A 27,490-nucleotide genomic window follows, 5' to 3' on the forward strand; every position below is an offset into this window, starting at 1 on the left:
AGAAAGACAGTACACAGGTCCTATATTACATTCAATGTTGCCAACAAGCCTTGAAGATATTCCCTGGAATGTTTTACCAAAATCCAAAATCCCTGGAATTCCCCAGTATTTACCAGAATATTCAGTCAAAATCCCCAGAAAGAAATGAATTAAATTCCACGGATTGTGGTGAATTCCCCGGAAATTAGCAACACTGATTACATCAGACATCCCTCATCTGGTGTCCCCCAGATGTATTGGATTACAACTCCCATGATGTTTAGACACAGGAGAAAGGGAGACTTCCATTCTTCCATCATGCAGAGGTTGGGTAAATGTCTGAATTGGGAGAGGGGTCTATTAGTTCTGTTAATGTTTTACTCACCCCTGCTTTCTTCATTGCATGAGCAAAGGAATGCTGAATCAAGTAACCCTTGGTCATCACTTACCTCAGATAAAAAATTGTATGTCTGTAAAGAAGAAATTGCTATTCATGTGAAGATTTTTCACAGAAGTAAGACACTGATTTTCCAGGGTTCTTGCTCGCATGGAGAGCCTCCACATGAACAGGAATTTCTCCTCTGCAGACACATTGCTTTCCATCTCAGTAAAATAACAATGAAGGGGCAGGCTCAGTGCTCTTCTGCTCACACAATGAAGAAACAAGGATGTGCAAGAAGTGAGTAAGCCACTGTGATGTGGCTTTTTGTAAATAGCCTATAGCATAGGATCATAGGATACACCCATGCAGATAGAAGATGGTAATTAATATGAGGGGCCTACATTCACACACATCCATATGTTGAAAGAATGTGTGAACAGGTCACACTGTGCCACCCCCTTCTGCTGTTCAGATATCATAGATATCCAGCTGCTCATTTGTCAACTGCAGGAAGCGGCTGCCCTCAGGACCTCCCTCTTGTGGGTAGGAAGTTTTTGGACATACAGATAGAAAGCCCTATTCACACAACTGCAAAATGTCAGGACTCATGACAGTGATGGTGATGGGGAAACACAGAACATGGACTTCCAGCCTGCCCCAGCCCATACATTTAATCTGTAAAGGCTTTCAAATGATATGCACAGTCTTCAAAGAAGAGAGTGAAGTAAGGAAGTAGTTACACTTTTTGGTTACAACTCTCAGATTTTCCTACCCCTGAAGAATTCTGGAGGTGTAGGTCAGAAAGTGATTCTGTCAAGCTCTGGAATACATTAGCTAAAACTCAATACAGAAACAGGTGCACCTAAGCAGTTATTTCAGAAAGCTTACTCAAACCTAAGTCTGTAGCTGAACTGTGGACAATATATAGATGAAGCATTAAAATTCTGTTTAGTGCTTTTGTTATTAAGAAAAGATCACCTAACCTACAATCCAATTTTACCTTGAACCTATGACTATTTACAATGTGTTAAATGGTTCCTGCTTCCCAGTACATGTGCTGAGGACTGTAATTTCCAGCAAGGTTAAGAAAGAGTCCCTTATGTAAATGGAAAGCACTTCTATGTATGTACACCTTGGTTGTTGTATGCTCAACAGGTTGTTGTATGTCCAATAGGAATGGGTTTTGGGGAAGACAATAGGATCCTGCAACAGGATGAGAAAATGGTAAAGTTCCCATTCCACATGCAAATCCATGCAGAACCCTTTCAATCCCAGCCTCAGTCATTCAAATTCCACAACACTATTTGTTTTATGCACAGTGATTACAGCCCTCTACATTTGAGGAACTACTGAGCAATACCTTGTACTACTTTTCACTAAATCGTATATAAAAGACTATTCCTTTGCTGCTAACGAAGACAGACTTCAAAGAATTGAGATTTTGCTTTTGACTCTTGGAAATAATATGGAGGAGAGGGCAAAGTTTTAAGCTACTCTGTACTATTACGCTAATTAGAAGCATATTTTGTTTCTGTGGAAAGTCGTGTATCAACAAATGTTGTACTTCATAAGTAAGCAAGATTTTGAGGATAAAATCTTTACACACCAGATGTGTACAGCTTAACATAAATGCCAAACAGGAGAATTAGAATACATGGATTCTTGAACTTTTTCAGAAAGGCTGCCCTGGTTGAGATGTAATGTAGCCAAGGGTCCGTTAGGGGAATTTTATTATGTTGTTATTAGTCCAAATATTGCAAGAGGGGGCTGGCTACAAGAGCCCTCCGAGATCGTCTCCCTATGTGTATACGGAGCAGACCAGGGGATCCCAATAAATAGAGCTGAGACAGATATTAATAACTAGATGTCTAATTTATTGAAATAGGGGAAAAACACATGCGCTGCGCATACACTCACACATACAAGGCTCAGGAAAAGCATAGGTTAGCATGGAATAGGATTTTAGGCATCACTGGGGTGATACTTACCAGAATGTAGACTTCCTCCAGGAATCCAAATGGAATATGATGTGGATGGCATGAGGCTCAGCCATGGAATGACTGGCCAGGAGCCAGGAGCCAGGACAGGGTTCAAGGGGACAGAGCTTCCCCCTGAAATCCAGACTGGCCCAGTGAACAGGCAAATCTGAGAGTATTTATAGGCAAAATCTTGCCTCTGGCAAAGATGCTTGATGGTGAGAACAAAGGTGTTTAATTACTTGCTTTTCACCTGGATGTCCCTGTCTGATTGTCTTAGTGGTCTTAAGCTGCTCGGACAACAGACCTTGGAGGGGGCAAGAGCCTCAGGTAAGGCAAATATTTGCTCTTCCTGGTCCTATGATAATCCCTTTTATGCGACTCTCTAGATATGATGATGTGGGTGCCCCTCAAGGGTGTGTGTGCATGTCCTCATGCCTTGCTAGTAATGGAGGACAGGATGCTAGAGTTCATCTAGGGGTCATTAAGGGTTATCATTTATACCAAAATTTATATATGGAGCAGCATGGGTAACAGTAAATGAAAAGCAGAGGTGTAGTTTATAAGGGGGGATGAGAATATTGCTGTCCCAATAAGAATTCTGCTCCTCCTCTGAAATTTATCTTTTAATTCCCATATTTTTAGAATTGCAGTAACTTAAAACTTCAGTTGAGCGTTTAGCAATACACTTTAGGCATCCAAGGAAAAAATGTGGGCAAAAACAAACGTTGGGTACTTACCGTGACACGTTAGTTTCCAGCAGATGAGGGTCCTGGCATCCTGTATCTTGGGTTATGCTCCTCCCATTTGCTCCTGTAGGCAGGGACAAAGAAGACCGGCCCCCCTATATGAGGAGGAGCAACCCCCTCTGGGCCTCAGTCAATGACAAGCCAAGCGAAAAGCCAAAGTAAAACCAAGAACTGACCTTTATTAGGTAAACAAGAACTATATAAAACTGAAACCTTAAGGGCCGCCTGTGGGAGGCCGGACCCATAGACAATGACCACAGCAACAAACAGACCAGCTATAGAGAAACAAGGAAGGCCGATCAGCAGGTCGAGCTGAGCCCCCCATGGCACCAAGGGTGGGCAGGATGCCAGGACCCTCATCTGCTGGAAACTAACGTGTCACGGTAAGTACCCAACGTTTGTTTTCCCAGCAGAGAGGGTCCTGACCTCCTGTATCTTGGGATTTACCAAAGCCCTCGCCACAGGGAGGGAAGGTGCCTAATCAGACTCAGAGGACTCAGCGACCACCTGCTGGAGGACCCTCCTGCCGAAGGCCGCCTCAGCAGATTGGAATAAGTCTAGCTTATAATGTCTCACAAAGGTAGAGGAAGATTTCCAGGTAGCTGCCCTACAGATCTCAGCTAGTGGGGCATTAGTGAACAAGGCGGCTGAAGTGGCCGCACTCCTGGTGGAGTGCGCCATGATCCCCCCCCGGGGGGGAGAGGTCCAGGGCCCTGTAAGCCTCAACAATGCATGTCCTTATCCACCTGGCCAGGGTGGAGACCGACACTTTCCGCCCGCAGGACCCTTGACGGAAGGAGACAAACAAAGCCTCTGAGGATCTAAAAGGCGCAGTCCTCTTGATGTAAACCTTCAGGGCCCTGCGCGCGTCTAAGGTGTGCCAGCACTTTTCCAAGTCCTTCTGGGGCTTGGGACAAAAGGAAGGCAGCAGGATGTCCTGAGAAGCATGGAAGGCCGAGTTCACCTTCGGGAGGAAGGTGGGATCTGGTCGTAGACACACCGAATCTGGTCTGAAGACACACAAATCCTTGCGGACCGACAGGGCCCCCAACTCCGAAACCCTCCTGGCCGACGTGATGGCTGTGAGAAAAATGACCTTAAGGGTCAGGTAACGCAAGGAGATCTCACGGATAGGTTCAAAGGGCTTAACTGTTAGCGCCTTCAGGACCGTGTGGAGGTTCCAAGTCGGGAAACGATGGCGAGTTGGCGGGGCCCTGTTGGCAACGCCCCTCAGCAGTCTCCTGACGTGCGGGTGGGCAGACATGGCAGCGGCCTTCTTGTGAGGAAGCACCGACGTGATAGCTGCCACCTGCCTCTTTATCGTGTTGGGCCTGAGTCCTTTCTTGATGCCCTCATGAAGAAACTGGAGCAGATCAGGAACCGCAAAGCTGAGGCAGTTAATGCGCTTCAGCTTGCACCATCTTTTGAAGGATCTGAAGGTCGCCTCGTAGATACGATTGGTAGAGGGCCGTCTGGAGGCCAGAATGGAGTCTACGACCTCAGATGAGTATCCGCACCGGTGTAACATGAGGCGTTCAGCCTCCAGGCGTGAAGGTTGAGCCATTGAGGGTCGGGATGAAGGACCTGGCCCTGACTCAGGAGATCCCGTCGGCGAGGCAGGGCCATGTGGGACGACGCCATTGTCAGGATCTCGGAAAACCAAGCCCTCCTGGGCCACGCCGGGGCCACCAGGATCACCTCGATCCTCTCCCTCCTGACCTTGGCTAGCAATCTGGCCAGGAGAGGAAGTGGAGGGAAGGCATAGGTCAGAGTGTCTGGCCACTGAAGGTTGAGGGCGTCGATGGCCTCGGCCCCCTCGGACTGGAACCTTGAAACAAACCTGGGCAGCTTGGCGTTTATTGGAGACGCGAACATGTCTATCTGCGGATGGCCCAGCTGACGCGCTATCTGGAGGAACACCTCGGGGTGTAACTCCCACTCGCCCTGGTCGACGTCCGTCCGGCTCAGCCAATCCGCGACTGTGTTGAGCTCTCCCTGAAGGTGTTCTGCCTCGATGGCGATCAGGTTTGACTCCACCCAGCGGAAGAGAAGCCGCGTCTCGGTCATTAGGTCCCTTGACCTTGTGCCGCCCTCGCGGTTGATATGGGCCTTGGCTGTTATATTGTCCGTCCTGACCAGAACCGACCTGTTTGAGACAGTCTGGTGGAAGGCCTGTAGGGCCAATCTCACCGCCCTTAGTTCCAGTCTGTTGATGGGCATCATCTGTTCGTCGGGGGACCACCTCCCCTGGACCATCTGGTGTCCGCAGTGGGCTCCCCAGCCCCTCAGGCTTGCGTCGGTTGTAATCTGGACCTTCCCGGGGCTCCAGATCAGCCTCCCCTCGAGGACCGCCGGGGATCTCCACCACCGGAGGGAGTCGCGAACCTGTGGAGTCAACGAGATCCTGAGGTTGGACCTCCTCGCTATAGCCTCTTGGTGAGGCAGGAGCAACCACTGGAGGGGTCTTGAGTGGAACCTGGCCCACGGAACACAGTCTTTTGCAGCTATCATTAGCCCTAGAAGGTGAGCCAGCAGAGAGATCCTGACCCTGGGGATGGACAGGGCTAGGTCGACTGTCTTGAAAATGGCCCGAGACCTCTCTGGAGTGAGGGAGATGATGCCCTTCTGGGTGTCGATAAATGAGCCCAAGTGTTGGATCTGGCGTGATGGAGTGATGGAGCTCTTGGTGAGGTTGACTAGGAAACCGTGGGCCTCTAGGGAGCGGAGGATCTGGCAGACATCTGACTGGCCCTGCTGGAGCGATGGTGATCGTATCAGCAGGTCGTCCAGATAAGGGTAGACATGTAGCCCCTGTGATCTCCAGTGGGACACTAAGGCCACCAGGACCTTGGTGAACACTCTTGGCGCCGACGCCAGGCCGAAGGGCAGCGCCCTGTATTGGTAGTGATGGTCGTTGTAGGCGAACCTCAAGTAGCGCCGGTGGTCTGGGTGGATAGGGATATGAAAATAAGCATCGCGCAAGTCCAGAGATGAAAGAAAGTCTCCCGGCTGGATGGCCTCTAGCATCGACTTGAGGGTCTCCATTCGAAACCTTTTGGAGACCATGTGAGAATTGACGCCCTTTAAGTTTAGGATAGTCCTCCACTTTCCATTCTTCTTTGGGACTAAGAAGAAGGTGGAATAGCAACCTGTGAAGCATTGAGAGGCCGGGACCTCTTCTATGGCCCCCAATTGGAGCAAGTCTCTGATGGCATCCAGCAGAAGGCTGTGTTTGGCTGAGTCCCTCGATCTTGGCGATGGGATGAACCTCTCTCGGGGTTGACGGAAAAATTCTATCCGGTAGCCCGACCTTAAGGTGTTGAGAATCCACTGATCTTGTGTGGACTGTTGCCAAATCGAGACAAAGTGTCTCAGCCGGCCTCCCACTGGGGGCGCCCCGTCATTGTGGCTGTTGCTGATGTTTGCGGGGCCCCCTGTTGTTTCCGGACTGGCCTCTCTGGTGGAAGGATGTCCGGGACTGTCTGGACTGTTGTTTGTTGTCGCCCCAGCGCTGACCGAACGGTCTGGAGTCTCTGGCCTGGGAGGAGGTGGAGGGGGAGGAGGAGGGAAAGGGTCTGGAGGAACGAAAAAACTGTTTCCTAGCCCTAGGCCTGGCTCTGGAGTCACCCCTACGTCCCCCTGGTAAGGCTTTTTTCTTATCCTTGTCCTCTACCAGAACCTGGTCGAGAGACTCACCAAATAATTTAGCCCCAAGGAAGGGAGTGAAGGCCAGATTGTGTTTTGACCTAGCATCAACATTCCAGTTCTTGAGCCACAGCTGGCGGCGCACAGTGACCGCGGCCGCCTGGGCCTTGGCGCAGTATTGGACCGAGTCCAGGGTCGCATCTGCAGTGTAGGCCGAAGCCAAGGCAATCTTATTGAGGCCCTGTCGCAGGTGGGGCTTGTGGGAGGGCACCTCCTGGAGGAGCTCTCTCGCCCATGTGAGGGTGGCTCTAGCCACTATGGATGCTGCCGCTGACGCCCTAATAGCCACCGACATGGCCTCATGGGCCTTTTTGAGGACCGTCTCAGCTTTTTTGTCTTCTGGGATCTTTAAGGTGTCCTCGCCATCCTTGCAGAAGACGGCGGAAGACACGAGGGCGGACACGGGGGCATCAACGACCGGGACCTGTAGTCTCTCCATTACAGCCGGCGGGAAGCTGTATAGCCTTTTTATGAAGCTAGGCAGGGGACCTGACGTGGCAGGCTTGGTCCACTCTGACCTAATGACCTCCATGAGATTAGCGGGGCACGGAATCTCGGCCACGGTAGGGGTGGGTATAGGGAACAGCCCCTCGCCCACCCTGGGCAACTCAGACTCTAGGGGAGACTTAGGCTCAGCTGAAGGGGCTATGGCCAGAGCCTTGAGGGTCTTACTTAGAAGCCTGGGGAAATCCTCAGACTTGAAGAGGCGCGCCGAGGCCACAGCGGGCTCTGCCATGCAAGCCTCTTCGTCCCCCGAGAGCTCGCCCTCCTCAGGGTCAGGGCTAACCTCCGCCTCATCTTCTGCCTCACCTTCTAGGTCATAAAGGGCCGCGTCGGTCTGTGGGTGGCGCCGCTCGACACGGCGGCGTCTCCTGGGGGGGCGCCCTGAGGCCGCCTCGGCCTCCGAGTCCGAGAGGGAGACCACCTCTTCCTCTCTGGGGCGCTTGTGGGAGGCTAGCTCTGGGCCCCCCTGCAGAGCAGGGAGCCGCTCCGCTGGCTCGCGGCTGCGGGAGGCAGAGGCGGAAGTAGTTGTGCCACCCTCAAGATGGCGGCTTCCGGGGTCGCCACTAAGATGGCGGTCCCCACGGACCTCACCAAGATGGCCGCCGGCCTCGGAGAGGCCAAGATGGCGGCGCCCATCGGGCCACCCAACATGGCGGCCCCCATCGCGCCGCCCAAGATGGCGCCCGCCCTCCGATGGCGCACGCGCATCCCCGGGGGAGGGAGGATCTGCCTCCGCGGCAAATTCAAGCTGGCGGGCGGTCTGCGGGGCCCCGAGGACCCTAGCCCGCTGAGAGGAAGGCTGGCCGCTGGCCTCGTGCGCAGCGGGCCATGTTTGGAGACCCGCGAGATCGGCGGGCGGCGGGAGGCGAGGGGCAAGGGACGGGCCGGCCCCTGGGCCTAGCTGCAAGCGGTTGGAGTCCGCAGCTGGAGAGGCTCCGTTCTGGTCCCTGACCTGCAGGGACTCAACGGAGGGGAAGGCTGCGGCAGCCCTGCCAAGGGGCAGCAGGGGCGCGGGGCCAGGAAGGTCCCTCGCCAGAAAGCCAGGGGGGAAGCCTCCCCCCCCAACAGGCTCGCCGCCTCTCGGGCGAAAATGGCCCTCACAAACTCGCCCAGCTCCCGGACCGCGCTCGCCTCGCGGAGGCTAGGGCTTGCCGGGGCCTCTTCCAAGCCTTGGGGACCGGAGCGGCCCGGGCGGAAGGAGGGGGGCCTGTTCGGAGCCCCCTGGGACCGGTGTCTCGACCGGCTGGGCCCCCGGCTCTACCTCTGACGCCTGCTCCCCCAAAGAGAGCGGCAGACCCTGTAAAGGGGAAGCCCTTCCCTGGGGAGGCCCTTCACCCGTGAGACTAGGGTCCTCTGCCATAGCCCACCACCAAGAGGGGGAGAAGGCAGGGAAGAGGGAGCAGGGAGGCCAAGGAGAAACAAACAACTGACCGCTTCGACGGAAAAGACGACTTCGCTGGCTGAAGGAGTGTGACCTACTCGGAGCGTAGGCAGGACAAGACTGAGGCCCAGAGGGGGTTGCTCCTCCTCATATAGGGGGCCGGTCTTCTTTGTCCCTGCCTACAGGAGCAAATGGGAGGAGCATAACCCAAGATACAGGAGGTCAGGACCCTCTCTGCTGGGAAATCACCAAGGGAATCTGAGCACTGCAAATATAAGAGTTCTAATGCAAATGGTTCCCAATCTCACTCTCTGCAATGCTAGAAATTTAAGGAGTGAAGGAAAATTTCATTTGTGTGGGCAATATTCTTAGTGGGAGGCAATACTCTATGTCCCCCTGCAGCTACATCTCTGAGGAAAAGCTCCTTACATTTTATTTGTTTAACTATATCTGTATCCCACCTTTTGACTAAAGAATAGTGTACTAAGTGTCTAACAACATTTGTTAAAAACAAATTAAAAATAATTAAACATTAAAGCCATTAAAATCATTACAGAATCCAAATCATAAACATCTACACAAGTCAATAAATAGCAAAACAGTTTTAAAAGCCAGTTTGAATGGAAACTAACTGCAATGCTTAGATAAGTGCACTCCACAAACCGAGAGCAAGCAAGAGAAAGCTTGTTAAGTAGCCTTCCAAAGAGAATGGTGTTCTCTAGAGGGCCTCTTCTGAAGATCCTAATGTCCAGATGGATTCATAATGAGACAGGGAATCTGGTAGACAGCCAGGTCCCAAGTTATTAAGGGCTTTAAAGGTTAAAACCAACACCTTGAATTGGGCCAGAAAGCAACTTGTAACCAGTGTGGGTCTTTCAGTAGCTAAATAATATCTCCCTGATACCAGGCATCACTGCCTCATATTGTTCAAAATGAAGCTCCCAGACACTCTTCAATGGTAGCCCCATGTAGAGGGCACTGCAATAGTGTAGCACTGATTGATCAAAACTTATATCAGTTACAAATGCGTATATGTGATTAAAACTAATGTATTATGTATTCGAAAACAAGTGGTTAAATAAGTGACCCCAAAAGAGCAATCAAAATTACTTGCTGCAATTTTGGCATGGCAATGAGCAAATCAACTCTTCAACCGTACATTTCAGGACCTCTGCATTTTTAAATGTTTTGCTCCAGCAGATGCTTGAGAGAGTCTGTAGTTCAAGATGTTTAAGAACACAAGCAAGTATATGATTCCATCACAAGTAATGTGTATTGCCAGAGATATTAATTGAATGGTTAAATAACCACATGCCAGGCAAAACATTCACCACTTCCACCTTCTGAGAAATCTCATTTGCTTTGTTTTGTTTTACAGCACCTTTACTCCAGCTTACCTCCAGGTCATACAGATATCTGAAGTGATTTGGCTGACTGGCAGCTTTCATTACAGCTTGGGCCAATCCCACAGATCCTCTGCCCCCGTCAGACCAATGACTGCAAGGCACTGCATCAGAAGCTCCAGACTGCTTGGCAGTCTTACAGACTAAATCAATCTCAGCAGGGGAGTCCGTTCTGCCAACAAAATAATTATTTCATTATTTTATTTATTATTTGATTTCTGTTTGCTAAGTTGTTCTCCTTACTAATGTCTATAGAACAGCTGATGGTTAGGAAAATGCTATATAATAGTGAATACCTACACAAACCTTGGACATTTCCAGTGCCCAAACTAGGTAGGGAAAACCAAAAATAATTTATATACAATGGCTGCAAACTCAAGAGTTTGAAATCATATAGAAGCCTACAAAATTGGCCACAGCATCTGACACTTACTTGACAGAGAGGTTAAAAAGCTAGTTTCCTCTTTCTCTACAGCTGTCCTGCTGCCCATGTGACATAGCCACCCTTTCTTATTATCTCCCCAATCCCTTCTTCCTATCTGCAGACATTTCCAGGAGGAAGAGTTCTATAATCAGAGATAGGTCAAGCTCTGTCTCTTGTTTCAGATTCTGCCCAGAATCAAGATGTGTAACAGTGAAGAAGAGCAGATCTGATCTGTGTCATGTATGGCTCAGGTTCCATCCAATAGGACTCCCCTTCTGGTAAGAATCCAGATGGTGGGGAATCCAAAGACCTTATAGAGACCCAAGGAGAGGGGCATTTTCAGTAAGAAAACTGTAAAGGAGAAAGTGCTAAATTGTTGTCCTGTTGTAGATTGCTCCACAACCTCCACACTTGTCTGACTAATTTTAGTAACTTAAAAAGTCGTAGAGAATGCCAAGCACAGGATTCAAAGACACATTTAAAGTACTAAGTAGTTTAAAGCTCTTCTGCTGCCGCCTCTGAATACAAATTTTCGTAGAACAACATCCATATCAAAAACCTGGTCAACTGGGTACTTCAAATTATGAATGAAGGACTGAAGATCAACAGCCACAACATGACATTGTCAGTATTTTATATTGTATTAATATTCTAAATAGAAATAGCAATAACAATTACATTTCTATGCCGCTTATCTGTGAACTTAAGCACTCCCTAAGCAGTTTACAATGTGTAAGCTAATTGCCCCCAACAAGCTGGGTACTCATTTTAGCGACCTCGTAAGGATGCAAGCCTGAGTCCACCCTGAACCCCTGGATGGTATTGAACTCACAAGCTTGTGGTTTGTGAGTCGCTGCAATAAAGGAATTTAATTATTGCACCACCAGGGCTCTTACTATCTGACTATGTGTATATACTTGTGTTTGTGTACTTATCTATGATGACCCTGAATAAGTTGGAAATTCACAGTTTCAAAAACTCCACTCATTCTGTAATACTCAATTAAACACTAAGTTCTTTGTTGACCAGAGAAATATTAAACATGCTTTATTAGTAGGAACTTGATTTTAGGAGCTAGAGCAGTGCAATCTATCCAATGTTATAATAAGGTGAATAAAGGACAAATAATTTTACCTGAAAACATTTAGAGCCACTACAACAGGAACACCAAAATGTTGTACAATTTGAATTTGTTTCTGTAAATTATTACAACCATCAGACACCAACTTGAGATTCTGTAGAGAGAGGAAAAGAAAGATAAATGTAAATGAACACTTTTAATAGTAATAATGACTTTCCCTTTATCATCCAGTGATATTTAATAAAGCCACATGGAGCAGTACAATGAATTTTTACCCAATCTCTTTGCTAAGAACATGGCAAAATATAAGACATCTCAGTCCTAAAAGCCTTCGGAAATATGCCTGTCAAGCTCCATACCAAGAATGGTCTGTGGATTAAGAAAAAACAGGCACTGAAATTTTACAGGCTACCACCCAGCTTGCTCTATTCTAATCCATAGCTCCACCTAAAGGGTTTATCTGGTAATTAAAGATAGACACTTCTGCATAGTTATTTCATAATCTCAGACTCTTGTTGTTTTATCCCATGTCCCACAAGAGATTAGACACTAGTTCAAGAACAAACCCAGGAGGGAAACATGAAGTCCGCTCTGCTGAAAACCCCTCAAGATTTATATCTAACACACAATGCTAATGTTGGACACTGCAAATATGTAAATCTAAGAGGGCCTTTTCATATTACTGACTGACCTTAGTTAATGAGGCAATCTATATCTGAGACCCACATCTGCAAATGGTACTGATACATAAGGCTACCTGAGAACAGATTCTTGCTTTTTTTAACCTTTCTAGAAGTCCCCCATATAAAGTTTGCACACAGACACATTTCAGGCCTTGTGACATACAGGGGATGCTCATCAAGGGAGGGGGGAGATTGTGATGGAGAGAGCAAGCAGGAGAGAATGGCTTGGGAAGAGATAAAGCTTATGAATGTATAGGTAGGGAAAAGAAAATGTGGCCCTGGTGAAGTGTGTTGGGTGCATGTGTGTGTGTGCACATGCAAGAGAGATGAGAGATTCCTTTCATCCCATACACTTGAGGTATTTAGAATTTTACACAAGAGCAAAATATCCAGGAAACTGAAAATCTGACATTGTATCATGTCAGTCAAAAACACTTATTGGTAAAACTACCCATAGTGTGAGATCTGGTGGTCAGGGAGTCTATTTCTATCAAAACCATGAAGTATTTTTTTAAAAATAAAGAACTTCATTTCCTCATGCAAACTAGTGTAATGAAGGGGAAAAAACAACAAGGTAACAATGTGAAATCTATAGATAATGACATCCTGTGGAAACAAAGCAATATCTATTTCCTATGTTCATTTCCATTCATTTCTTCTAATATTTAAAAAGAATGTTAAAGTACTTGGCAGTGTTGACTTTTATTTGTTTATATAATCATATTTATTTATAATAATATATAATAATTATAATAACATATTTACTTTCTATATTTATATAATTATTTCTATCCTGCATTTGCAGTCCAACAAGGACACTCAGATTCAACTGTATAGCTTCACAGGCACTACAGAAACACTACCACCATTATGTGAGAAGATAATTAATTACTGTATACAGCAATGCAATGCAATTGAGTACTCTCTTCAAGAACCTAGTTTTGACAAGTATCAGATTTAATTCCTGTCTTGCATTACAACAGAAATGGGAAAAGTCCAGATCAACTCCCCAATGCTATCTCTGCAGTCTTTCAATCTACTCAGAACATCTTCAAAGGCCCTGGGACCCCCACAAATACTTTCAAAAAATTTCTTCTAGGTGAAAGATCCCCCCTCCTCAAATCACCTAAACTACCACCAAAACCACTGTAATTTGTCAAATATTTTTGTCAGCCAAAAATACAGGTAAGCAAAATTGGAAGTGATTGTATCAATGATGTATCTGTGTAGACTGCCAGGGAGGAATGTATGTGTGGGTAAAAGGAGTCCCCATCCCCACTAAGTATACCCCATCCTTGCCTTATAGACAGCAAAGTTACAACAACTAGAGCAGAAATGGGAAGTTACTTTTTACAAGTAATGTTACAATTATAGTTCCAGGCTCCCAAAAGGGGACAGTTACTATAACAGGTACAATTTTTAAAAATTGCTCCTTTTTTTAAAAAAAAAACCCCAACAACATTATTTATTGAAAAATGTGCATGCTATAAGCTGGTAGCCTATTTGCCACGATCCTCCTGCAGCAGAGCGCAAGACAACAGCATGAGACCCAAGAAAAGTTATCATATGAAAAAGGTGTCTGATCTTGTGAGACTGCAACCCCTTACATATGGTAGTAACTAAAACACTACAGATAAATCATAAAGCAAGTGATGAATCACAATGTAATGTAATACAGTTATACGTTCAATATTGGAAAAAGAGGACAAAAGCAAATATAGTTATGCGTAACTAATCCATACCTAACTACTTCTAAGCTCTGCAAGGAATGCGTGAATTTTTAATGGAAAAAAAATTTTTTTAAGCCTGGCAGTACTGCCCTTACCTCTTCTGTATATTCTTTCTTAAGAGGAGCACCTGCTGTTACCTGAAATCACAAACATGGGTTAAACAACAGCCATATAATGCAGATGTACACAAAAAGGTTGTTTCATGTTTTGCAGACAAAGGCGGGTTACAAACCGCCATAAAGTACGCGCTCTGCGCGTACTAGGATTAGGAAGGGCCGTATTAGGGTTAGGAAGGTTCTTACCTTCCTCACGGCCCTTCCTCCCAGTATGCGCGGAGCGTGTCGTAAATGGCAGCGCACATCCACATGGGTGCTGCCATTTTGACATCTTGGACACTGTGCGTCCAGATGTGTCGCGGCGGAAGTGATACCGCGAGGGCATGCTCAGCACTTTGTAGTGCCACTCCCACGTTTTGAAAAGGAGTGCCATTTCGGCGCTCCTTTTTCGCTGCGCGGGGAAGCCTCGCGGTCTGGCCACTGGAGCTTCCCTACGCATTTGTAACCCCCCTAGGAGTTTTTTTTTAAACTGTGGCTGGTGTCCTAAGATCTTGTTAATGCTGGGAATTACATCTGCATTCATTAACAACTGGTGACCTCAAAACCCAACCTTTTCAGCCTAGTAGTGCCCTAACTGAAGGCACAGCAGATCAGGCCAGCGGGAAATGGCATCTGCAGTGTTCACCCAGTGCAGAAGCAGTTGCAGCAGGACCCCATGGGCTCTCTCCAGCTGCCTGTTCTCAATGCATCCTGCTTGCCACATTCTCTCTTAACTATTTAGGCCTGAAGTGAACAGGAAGACACTTTTTGTTCAATTCCTATTGTAAAAAGGGCTCTTTTTAGGCCTAAAATGGTGCAGTGGGGCTCAAAATGTAGCAAAAATGTGCTCATGCTTCCCACATAGTATTTGGGACCAAACAAATCTGGCTTTTTTTTTAAAGTGTGGCTGAATTGTGGCCCTCCAAAGTGTCCTGATGGGCTAATACAGAGAGTAGCCCACCCCACTGTAGGAAAAAGACATCACATAATTGGGAGGTTTAAGAACTCTTGCTTTGTCCTCATGTTCACATAACTCTGGCAGTCCAGGATATCTTCAAGCATTCCCATTTTTATTTTGAATGTTAAGTTTTGATAAAACTGTAAGAAATAACTCTGGAGCCCATATTTAATGTAATTCAACAACTCTTTATAATATAATAATTTATGCCAAATAATGCCCCATTGCAAGATATGGTCAGAAGAATACTAAAGCCTACCCATTAGTGATAACTATTGTTTTGTACCTCTACACACTCTTCTTCAGCACATTGCTTCACACTGTTCATTTTCTTCTCCTTTCTACTGTTTTGTCTCTTCCGTTAGAGAAACCAGCAGAGTTTCTCAGATTATGATTCTAGAGACCAAGGTTCAAATCCCTATTTGGCCATGGAAATCCACTGGATGACCTTGGGCAAGTCACACTCTCCTAGCCTCAAAAGGAGCAAAAGCCTAACCTCCTCTGAACAAATCTTGTCAAGAAAACCTGCCATAAGTCAGAAATGACTTGAAGGCATGTGCCACCAGCACCTACAACAACAACAACAACATTTGTTAGAAAGATATTGCTGTTTTCTATAAAGAGCAATATTTGTCAGTAGCCAGACAAGGAATGTGGAAGTCTTCAACTTTGCTGATAATGTGACCAAGAGATAGACAGGATGAGAAAATGAGTAGAAGCAAGAATGCATTGCAGGGTAGGTGAGGGTTTTCAAAAACTACACAGAGGTGCAAGATGGGAAGTTTATGATGACTGCTTTCTGTATGAGTCCATTGAAAAAAGTCCTAAGGAAATTCCCCATGCCAAAAACTTGTTCCTTGACAAATCCTGAACAATTCTGTTGGTTATAAATATTTATACATATTTACTAATATGTATAAATCTGTTAAGCTACATTTGGCATTTTTCCTAGTGAAATCAGAAAGCAGAAGGGAGGGAAAATAGACAGAGACTAAATGCCAGCAGCACAGTCTACCTCAGATGCAGAAATGAGGAAGGAAACTGAACTAGAAGAGACATAGCCATTATAGTCTAGAATATCTGTATGCAGTCTCAAAGGTGCTACAAAATCTCTTTGCATGCAAGTCTTAAAGTAAGGGGATCTATTTACATTGTAATATATGTACTATATGGCTAGTTGCTTTTCCTGCTAGGACTGAACAACTTATTTGTCTAGGCAAAGAAGCTGAAGTAAGTGTCAAAATGGTAGTGGTTCTCCTCTGTGTGCACACAACTATTCAGAGAGGGGCCATTTTACTTCTGCTAAGGTCTCTAGAAATGAAATTCACTTTCCAATTTCATTTGGGAGTAACATGGAAGACCAAGGTTTTCTGGGGACAAATAACTGATTGTTTCTACCAAGTCTCCCAATTTTCTCCTATTAGAGGGCTGGAAGAGGATAATAACTAATATTACAGTGGCGTTCCAAAATGTACTCACAAAGTAGAAGACTGAGATCAATGGGACTGGGTTTGCAAAGCATTAAGGAGAAAAATCACCTTGCAGGAGACGTTTAAAGATGGGGATGAAGAGTGGAGAGCATGGATTCTGTGATGAAATTACAGCATGAGTATGAAGTATGAATATTAGCATGAAATAGTACATCCGCAACTTTAAGAGTGAAGGAATGAGCATGGAAAATGAAAAGCAGGGAGAGGTAAAGGAGAAGACAAGAAATATGTAGTAGATGCAACAAAAGTGAGGGAGTCACTGAAGATAACTGTACATTGGCTGAACATGGTTAGAAACAAAATGCTGTACTAAGGTAAAGTGGTTAAAAATGGAACAGCAAATGCTTGTAAATAAGTAATGGCAAGGAAGGCTGCAAAAGTGGTGTGTGTGTGTGTGTGTGTGTGTGTGTGTGTGTGAGAGAGAGAGAGAGAGAGAGAGAGAGAGAGAGAGAGAGAGAAACTCTAGCAAGAAATTATTTTTTTTAAGGAGGGTAGTCAGGAATCAAAGATGAAAGCCAGACTGCATGCCTGTGTGACAGGCTAAGGGCAAGGAAAGTACCAAAATAACTTTAGAAGCAAGAAAGAGGGATTTGATTTTAATAATCTATCTGGAGTACTGCAATGACTCAGATCAAAGGAAGCCAAGGAGAGAATGATCTAATCAAATGAAGTACTTGTTAGTACCCCCTTCCCATTTAATTTAATGGGTCTTAAAGTACATAAAGTTGACTGGAGTGTGGCTCTGCATAACAGTGCAATGATGGATCTGAAGTGCTGGCAGAAAGAGGGTTAAGAGGTAGCAGCGGGTGCTACTTCAGACTGTAAGGAATACAGTGAGTTTATCCATGGCAGTGAAAGAGCAATGCTCAAGGGTGAAATGCAGAGGAAGGAGGAAAAAAACTGCAAAGAGAGTTAATTCCCCTTCCCAAAGTTTAATCATTTCTAGAGCTATCCACTTGAATACAGTTTAAACCATGTAATCTCCAGCAATAATCCCACATCTGCGTGATGAAAAACAGTGCAATGAAAGTCTCTGCTAATCAGTCTGCAATGCCCTGAGAGTTTGTCCAACAATTTTAAAATTAAAATGTTTATACATATTTCAAATGATAAGAGCTTTCTTTTCAAAACTCTAGGGAGTCCCAAAGATTTATCATTTATTTTATTAGATAGGTACAGAAACTTACATTTGGCCCACCTCCATGCATCTTCAAAGCCCTCACTGTAGCAACAAGCACAACCACACTGGGAACCAAGCCAGAAGCTCTGCATTTGATGTTGAAGAATTTCTCCATCCCAATATCAGCACCAAAACCAGCTTCAGTTACTGTTAAGAATAAAGGATTAATTTAAATTAAGAGAGAATCAAAGAGTCAAGGAAAAGTTTCCATTTCACTGTCATTACAGTTGAGCATACGGAGTGGGGAGGGGGGCATGGAGAAAAAGAAAGAGCTCCATATGTGTACTGACTTCTTTCTTCTCTTCTATCAGTGATAAACTGCTTTGCAAGCATCCATTCATAGGCACAAACAACTAATTTTAAAGAAAACACCAATGGAAAATAGAAGATGTTTTTGCAGGTTAGATCACTGAGCTGTTTTGTTCTGAAAGCTCATTAATCTTTCTTTTACACAAGTCTGTGCAGAGAAAATTTACATAACTGACAGTTAACTGTTCATTTCTGAGAAAATGGCCTAAATCTAAAACCTAGTCTCAGGTAGCCTAGACTCAGTGAATCATTGGGGACTTAATAAGTCAATGCTTATGTAAATTCCATTGGTTTCAATGAATCTATTTTCACTGAGGACTAATAATTGACTTACTATATCTTTCTCTTTGCCTTTCTCCTTCTCCCATGTTTTTGTTTCTTCTCCTCATGCCCTGACAGTTAACATGGTCAAACTGACACTACTGGGTTAACTTTAAAATTATTCCTTCTAAATGCTCTTTTAAATTAAAAACACTCAAATATTTCCTCACACAAAAGAGTAATTTTTCTCCCATATTTTAGTTACCCTATGCGAAAAAATACTTCAAATGAGGGCTTGATCTGTATGTTATGCTGACGGCAAGGAGGCTGGCTGAAGCATATTCTATAGCATGACTGCTGCTACTCATCTGGCATCATCATCATCATCATCATCAATGATTTATTTATAGCCCACCCAATCACATGGAATCAGGGCAGGTTATAACAGTAAAAATACATCAAATTTACAATAAAATTAAACCCATAACTAACCCCCATCTCAGATCTAAAACAACAATGTTAAAATAATCACAATATATCACAGTATAAAAACATTTAAAATACAATTAACTAAACATTGAAAAAGAGGTGCCAACGACAATCATTGATATTGATATTAATATTCAAATTCATATTCTACTTCATATTCAGGGAGGGGAAGCTAAGTTGGGAAGGCCGGCCAGAAGAGATAATGGGTTTAATTATGAAGTATCTAACAGCAATAGCAAGTACATTTCTATACTGTTTATCAGTGCACTTAAGCACTCCCAAAGCAGTTTACAAAGTGTAAGTTAATTGCCCTCAACAAGCTGGGTACTCATTTTAGTGACCTTGGAAGGATGCAAGCCTGAGTCAAGCCTGAGCTCCTGGCTGGTATTGAACTTACAACCTTGTGGTTTGCGAGTGAGTGGCTGCAGTTCAGGCATTTAACCACTGCACAACCAGGGCACTTGAAATGATAGGGCAATTCTTTATTACTAGAAGCCATCAGGAACACTTGCCAAATTCTTTAGATGGCAGACTTTAAACAGACTTTTCATACATTGGACTGAATCCAGACATAGGATGAGTCTAAACTGGCTCCATCTGCCCCTGGAGTATTCTGGCCCTGAAGTTGCTGTGACCTCCCTGTTACCTACATGTTCCAGAGCAACACTGGGCGGCTGTCTACACAACATCCTGATGTGCTGCCTGTCCCTGCTGACATAAGTCCCTCTGAGGCCAGAAATGAGGGACCCAGCATCAATCATATGTCTGGGCACCTAGTTGTGGTCTCAGAGAATCTACTTGTGTCAGTGGTTGCAGGCAGCATAGCAGGACACTGTGTAGACAGCCACCTGGCATTGCTCCAGAGTGCTCCAGATTTTTTGAGAAGATCTGGAGGCAAAGGTAGGTTTTTAAAAAGTGGATCGTGAGAGGGATTGCCTTGATGTTCTGTGAGACTGCCCTTCCCATGTGTGGTCAGCCCACAGCAAATCAGGTTTTTGGCCATGTATAATCCGGACAGGGTTTTGTGAGACCAACAATCTATTCATCGCAAACACCTTTTTCATACAGCTGGAGAGGGGATTGTACACATGGACATCACCGGATGGAAAATACAAAAACCAAATAGATTAAATAATAGGAGACAGAAGATGGAGAAGCGCCATTCTTGTGGCAAAAATGAGTCCAGGTGCAGTGTGGCACAGACCATGAACTACTAACATCCAAAATTAGAATAAAGCTGAAGAAAAATATCAAATCAATCACATTGACAAAATATGGTCTAAAGGACATCCCAACAGAATTTACAGAAAGTGTGAGAAATAGATTTGCACTATAAAGCCTAGTGGACCAGGAACCAGATGAACTACGGACAGAAGTCAGGGACATGGTAAACGAGGAATTCAGAAAAAACGATACTTAGTGTGAATCTACTCTTGGTTTTTCTACTATGACTACTGCAGCTTCTCTGAGCTGTATGGGAAGATATTGATGCTGGACCCTAACCATTCAGAGCTTTGCACCAGAAAATTCCCACAGAACTTAGAGCAACTGCAGGAGGAGGACAGGTAAAATTAAGAGTGGAGTTACAGATCCACCAGCCTGTCCTCATCCTTACAACTGCTATTCAATAATATAATCTCCATTCTGGATGTAGCAGATTGAGGGTGAGTGGGGAGCTTTGAGAGGATTGCTCCCTGAGAAACCAGGACTGTCCAGTCTACTACTACTACTACTACTATTATTATTATTATCCTTTATTTATAAAGCGCTGTAAATTTACACAGCGCTGTACATACAATCTTTTAGTTAGACAGTTCCCTGCCCTCAGGCTTACAATCTAAGAAGACACGACACAAAAGGAGAGGGGAGTGGTGGTGGGGAATGGGATCAGGTCCAGCAGTTCTTCTCCACCTCCGAGGCCTGGACCAAGGCAGATCGACTGGAGGAAGGGCTTGTCTTCTTAATGGATGGTTAAAAGGAGGCTTCTAACCTACACAAGCTCATATATATGGAAAAGAGATTCTGACCTTAGTTAGTTATTGTGCAGAGCTCTTGTGCAATAATGTATTATAAGCAACATAGGCGGTATCCAGACCGGCGCTTTGTGCCGGCCTGTATACATGCTAGGGTTGCCTCGGGGCTAGTACGTAACCGCAGCGTCAAAATGGCGGCACCCTCTGTACCTGGGCGCTGCCATTACAATGTCATGGCCGTGTTGCAGACAAACAGCACAGCGCGGGCGTGACGTCCTGGCGCCGCTGCAGGGTGCTTGTGGCACCCTTTCAGCAGTGCCAGAAGGAGCTCTGAAACAGAGCTCCTTTTGCTGCGGGTATCGCTGGCACAGCCTTTACACGGCTGTGCCAGCGATACAGAAGAGAAAGGGGCCAAGTGGCCCCTTTCTCTCTTTCCTCACCACTGTCGGGGTGTCCTTGGGGCATGAAGCCCCAAGGACACCCTTTCCAGGCCGCGGGGAAGCGGCATTTTGACGCTTCACCAAGGCCTGGAAAAGTGGCAGATCGGGGCCTCCGGGGATGCCACTGTGGCCACTGATGCCCTGATCCGTCAGGGAAAGGGGCAGGTATGTAATGTTATGTGTAACAGCAATGTGCTACTTATCAGTCATTAGCATGGAATTAATTACTTTTCTAAAGTACCTTTTCAAACTACTTTTCAAACTGTGTGTATAGAACCAAGGAATAGCAGTAAATATTTCAGAGTAAAGAAATGTGAGATTGTGAATATGGTTTACAGTTAATTAATAACAAATGTGATGTGTTCATTTTTTACAGAGAAGACCCAAGTAAAGCTCATATCTGCACTTTGCTTTGAATAGCCTTGAATCTGAGCAGTGCTGATGTTTTTAATTCTACTAGAGTTAGTGTAGTTGTCAGTTGCATGATCTACTTTAATTTTTAAATCAGAATTCCCATGACATATTTCCATGTTTGACATTTATGAGCATGCCTTAATGCCTAATCACAAGTACCTAAGAATATGTGTACTTCTTTAAAATGTAAGTACTACCTTATTGAATATGACCAAGTCCATCTGGTTCAGCATTCTTTGCAAAGAACCTCCAAACCAGTAGCAAATTGGCCTTTGGTCAAGCCAGAGTCTAACCAGCATTGTGTCCTTAAAGAAACAGCTGAGTTCAATCTACTATCAGACCCCATTCATGAACCTTAAAGGCTAAAATAACCCACTCACCAAGCAGTTTCCCATTTATCCACAGTGTCTTGGGATAGATTAAAGATTGGCCAGTGTATGGACACACCTCAGTTCTTCAGAACTGGATAGGTACCAGAGTGTTGCTGCTGCCATGCCTGTTAAGCGCACCAGCAAAGTTCGATCTCAGCCAGAACCTGAGAATCTTAAAAACGACAACAACATGCCCAAAACTGGAACAACCTGGTCTTTAAGAAAACACTGGAACATGAAAACACATGAACTTACAGCAACCCCAGCATTACTAACAAAAATGTTATCACACCACTGATAAAGAGTTACTTTATCCAAACTGTTGGTCCAGATTTGAATCTTGCCCTCATATCATCATCCACGGTCACTGTTTCGATCTACTTAGGAACACAGCTGAGAAAACATTAGCATGGACAAGAGATCAGAAGCATTAAATGACTACTTTCACTCTACATTTTACAAAAGAGACAGATGTGTGAAAGTCTTAGTGCAAAAGTGAACTGAAATTCTTATTTTAAAGGCTCAAGTGGGCCAGTATTCCAAACTTCTGAAAGAGGAAGGAAACAGGATGCAGTATAAAAGTTGCTAGGATGAAGTCTACCAATTGTAAAGGAAACAAAACAGAGAGTAAATGCAAAGATAAAGTAATGTGCCAAAGCCATGTACTTTGAAACCTGTTTGTGCTCAGATATCCAGCACAATCACTCCTGTATTATTTCCTGCCTGTGAATCGGAGTGCCAATGAAAACATAAGCAAGCGGAAACTAGTAGGGCAAGGAAGATTCATGCTAGACTTAGTTCAACAATTACGTGATTACAGGAATTATTTATGCAGTTATAACTAAGATGACAACTTGCTCAGTACCAAGGCTAAACATACACTTGTGCTATGGAGGCCTGCTTTCTCTCAGACAAAACAAGGGGTTAAACAAAGGCTATAAGAAATGCTGAACATGTGTAAATGAAGGACACAGTCTGGAGTTTGAGTATTGTAAAGTGATGTGTGAAAGTAATGGCAGTGTGTACAAGAGAGACCCAAGGACCTTCTTAACCAATGGTGCAGCTAGTTAATTTTTTGACCCTGAACTTCAATGGCCTCATAGCCCCTTGCCCGTTAAATGGTTGAATGTATTGATTCTGATGACACAAGTGGCAAAAAGGTAATTGCTTCATCAGTTTTCAATAGTTGCTATTACAGGATTGCAATTGTCAGTACCATTTAATACTAGTAGTTCAAAATTATTGAAATATTTTACTGCAGGACGTATCAGGAGGCACTTAGGGGCATTTCACAGACCAAAATCCATTAGCAGCAGCCGAAGGGTTGGATTCCTTGTTTAAATATTGAACCTTCTGAATGGCACTAGACATGTGGATGATAGCCTCAGGACCTGTTGCTATCCAGTGTGAATACTTAGGGTAGGTTAAAGCTCTTGCAGTTCCACTCACCATGCAGCCACCAATTTAGGCTTCTCTCAGAATACACCCATCAGAGGCTCACTGTCAATCCGAGTTCTCTGACTGGTATGTATCTTGTCATTTTTAAGTGCCTGTCATTAACATGCAACATATTGGAGGATATACTTAAAATGTCATAAATACACAGTTTAACATGTAATATATGAAGAAAATAAGATAGCTCCCTGATTGCATTCTGAACTGCATACTTTTCGGTTCAGTTAATTATTTTATTTTTCGAACTTTGAGCATACATGTTTTGAGGAAAATTTAAATCAGAGGTCGGCAACCTACGGCCCGCGGGCCGGATGCGGCCCGGCGAGGCCTTGGGACCAGCCCCAGCCCGGTCCTGCCACCGATTGCGCTCCTTCCCTGGCCTTTAAGGAGGCCCGGGCCTCCTTAGAGGCCAGGGAAGAAGGTGGAGGCTGGCCGCGATCGTGCCCTGCCCTCCACCTTCTTCCCGGGCCTCCTTAAAGGCCAGGGAAGGAGCCAGCGGGGCCGCCGGCGATCGCCGCGATCGCCAGCAGCCTCCTCCCTCTGTCTCAGTCTCTGTGGAGGCCGCAGCCTCCGCAGAGGCTGAGAAGGGGCCCGTGGAGGCGGCTTGCCATTCCGGGGCTCTGTCGTGGCCCATGCAGCCCCAGGCCTCCCTCCGGAGAGAGAGGCCTGGGGCTGCAAGGGCCGTGGAGGAACCCAGGAGCAGCCTGCCCAAGCCCTTCCCTTCGGCCAAAAGGGCCTCTTGGAGCCCTTTCGGCTGAAGGGAAGAGTCAAAGGGAAGGGCCTGAGACGGGTGCCCAAGCCGTTCCCTTCGGTCTCCCTCTCCTTCTTGTCCTCTGTGGAGGCCACAGCCTCCGCAGAGGCCGAGAAGGAGTGCGCGGGGCCACCGTCGCCAGCCTCCTCTCCCCTTCTCGTCCTCTGTGGAGGCTGAAGACTCCGCAGAGGCCAAGAAGGAGCCCGCGGAGGCGGCCTGCCACTCCGGGGCTCCGCCGCGGCCCATGCAGTCCCAGGCCAACCTCCAGAGAGAGAGGCCTGGGGCTGCAAGGGCCGTGGAGGAGCCCAGGAGGTGGCCTGCCCAAGCCCTTCCCTTCAGCCTCCCTCCCTTTCGGCTGAAAGGGCCCCTTGGAGCCCGTTCAGCTGAAGGAAGGGACCGAGGAGGAGAGGGAGGGCACACGCCGCCTCCTCCCTGCGGGGCTTCGGCAGACCTGAGGTGTCCTTCGGAGGACACCTCAGGCCTGGCGAAGCCCTGAGGAAAGGAGAAAGGGCCACGTGCCTGTTGCTCCTGCCCCTCATGGGCCCTTACTCGTCCCCAGCTGTCTCTGAGAGGCAGCTGGGGGGCAAGGAAGAGCAGGAGGAGCAGGCGCGCGCCTGTCACCCCCTCTCCCAATCCCCCCCTCACTTCTACCTGTCTCTCAGGCAGCTGGAGGTTGGGAAAGGGAGCAGAGAAAACCCCGCCCCTGGAGGGTGGAAACTCCACCCCCGGCATGCGGCCCCACCCCCGGAGGGTGGAAGCTCCCCTCCCGGCTTCGGCCCACCAGTTGTCTGAGGGACAGCAACCCGGCCCCCAGCTCAAAAAGGTTGCCTACCCCTGATTTAAATGTTTTGAGCAAAAGAGATAACAACAAAACAGAAGTTTAAGTACTGTTACACTGAAAGAGAAGATTTTAAAGAATAAAGCCAAGAAAGTAAATTGAAGTCAAATTATACATGGCAGGAAAAGGAATGTAAAAAAGATTAATGCATGAGAGGAAGAACGCAAAGCACATGTAAAGAAACACCATTAATTTTTACTTGTTTTTGTTTTCTATAATTAAAATAGATGCTCTGCACCCATGAATATAATGCCATCTTTGCTTTCTGGCAAGTTAAGAAAAACTCTTCCAGAGATTCAGCCTTTGCAGTTTGTATCATCTTGTCTCTGAGTACAGTTGTTAACCTGCAATGCACCTCAAGGAAATAGATTTATAGAACACAAAGGGTGCACTGGTTTATGCAGCTGATCAGGTTTCTCCGCTTTTTAAAAAAGAAGACTGCAGTAAATATATTTATTATGCTGTAGCTTAAAGCAGTTCTGTAGTCTTGAATACAACTGTGCATTCTGACATGGCAAGCAGCTTTACAAAAAGGGAGCATACTTTTCACTTTGCAAGGACACAAACCAAATCGTGATAAGGAAATTCAATTTACCCCATAATAAAATTCCTTCTAAACAGAGACAGATTTTAATGAAACTACTCTTAATGCAGTCAGCATCTACTATCAACAGATCTAAATCAAAACAAAGCAAAGCATTGGAAGACCCTACTGAGAAACATGCACACTAGGCTAAGTTTCAGGACATGGGATTGTGGAGGCCAAATTCCAGAACAATACAAAAGGAAATGGAAATTTTGAATTGCTAGCTGCCATCTACTTCCATGATGTAAACATATCTATCCTGGTGCAGCTGTCAGCAAGAAATCTATGGAAAGAAAGAGTTCAAAGTCACAGACACACATGACCTCTAATCTCATGGATCCAAGGCATATTGGTTGGGAAGCAATGGTTGATGCTTGCCATAAGGAGCAAAGCACCAAACTGTGCAGCTGCCAAAATAAACCAGGATGGATCACATGATTCACCTGAAAGGACACAACTTTCTTTGTGCACAGTTACTATAGCAAACAATGAATGGATGAGCTGTTTGTACAACATGACACCAAAGCCATTTCTTAAGAATGAACCATGACATTTAATAGTCTCAACTCTTTCCAAGTAGATTCTGTATTTTTAACCTTCTCAATGAAAACCTTAAGGCAAAGCAAAGATGGAGGGCCAGAACAAGCAACAGCGTCTCGTCCTGCCTCACAGCTGTCTCGCAGTGGATGCGCCATCGGCATTTGAAGCTCAACATGTCCAAGACGGAGCTTCTTGTCTTTCCCCCTAAGCCCAACCTTCAACACTCCTTTTCTGTCTCTGTGGACAACATTTCTATTCAACCAGTCCAGCAAGCCCACAGTCTTGGTTTTATCTTTGACTCTTCTCTGTCGTGTATCCCTCAGATCCAGACCACAGCCAAGGCTTGTAGATTCTTTTTGTACAATATTGCCAAAATCCGACCATATCTCTCCGCCTCTACTGCCAAGATCCTGGTCCATGCCCTAGTGGTCTCACGACTTGATTACTGTAATGTCTTCCTGGCTGGGCTTCCTCTTTCTCACCTCCGTCCTTTAATCTCTGTTCAGCATTCAGCTGCACGCATTATCACTTCCACCCACCGCTCTGACCATATCTCTCCTGTGTTGGCATCCCTTCACTGGCTCCCTCTCCCCTTCCGCATTCAGTATAAGCTCCTGCTGTCGACATTTAAAGCCCTCCATGGACTGGCCCCTCCTTACTTATCAGACCTTCTTTCTCCTCACCTTCCCACCAGGGCCCTCCGTTCTGGTAGTCAAGGGCTCCTGTCTCAGCCCAGGATTTCCTCTGCCCCATCCCGGATTTGCCCCTTTTCACTTGCTGCCCCTCACTCCTGGAACCTTCTTCCCCCACAAGCAAGAGCCATCACTTCTTTAACTAGCTTCAAAACGGAGTTGAAAACCATCCTGTTCAGAGAAGCCTTCCCAGGCATTGCATAATTGTCGCTTACCATCTGATGTTCTTTTAGTGCCCGTTTATCAAACCATTTCCTGTATTGCTATGTATTGTATATGTATTATCCTACCTGAGAGTATGTATTTTCCCTGGATGAAGATTAACCTTCCATTATGAAGCCAAGCCCTCCCTCCAGTCCATCTGCCTTGGTCCAGGCCTCGGAGGTAGAGAGGAACTGCTGGACCTCTTACCCTCTCCCTCCACCACTCCCTTCTCCTTCTGTGTCATGTCTTTTTAGATTGTAAGCCCGAGGGCAGGGAACCGTCTAACTAAAAAGATTGCATGTACAGCGCTGTGTAAATTTACAACGCTTCATAAATAAAGGTTAATAATAATAATAATAGTAATAATAAGGATGAACAACAATGATATTGCCAACATGGCTGTGTGCAGTATAAATTCTAAGGTAAATCCCAAATGCTTTAAAGACA

At 45.7% G+C, this 27,490-nt stretch overlaps 1 protein-coding gene across 4 annotated transcripts in view; it reads right to left on the reverse strand.

The window, feature by feature from the left end:
* Positions 1-27,490, reverse strand: part of MTHFD1L (methylenetetrahydrofolate dehydrogenase (NADP+ dependent) 1 like) — a 199,051-nt gene that overhangs the window by 72,790 nt on the left and 98,771 nt on the right. For all 4 annotated transcript variants that reach the window (XM_042444996.1, XM_042444915.1, XM_042445168.1 and 1 more), the window contains 4 exons: positions 17,728-17,867; positions 14,093-14,134; positions 11,638-11,738; positions 10,074-10,251 (listed from right to left, as the gene is read on the reverse strand). In XM_042444996.1, coding sequence (XP_042300930.1) covers positions 10,074-10,251; positions 11,638-11,738; positions 14,093-14,134; positions 17,728-17,867 — 461 coding nt within the window. The remainder of the gene's footprint in view (positions 1-10,073; positions 10,252-11,637; positions 11,739-14,092; positions 14,135-17,727; positions 17,868-27,490) is intronic.

Source organism: Sceloporus undulatus, chromosome 1, assembly GCF_019175285.1.
Source record: "Sceloporus undulatus isolate JIND9_A2432 ecotype Alabama chromosome 1, SceUnd_v1.1, whole genome shotgun sequence".
Classification (NCBI taxonomy): Eukaryota; Metazoa; Chordata; class Lepidosauria; order Squamata; family Phrynosomatidae; genus Sceloporus; species Sceloporus undulatus.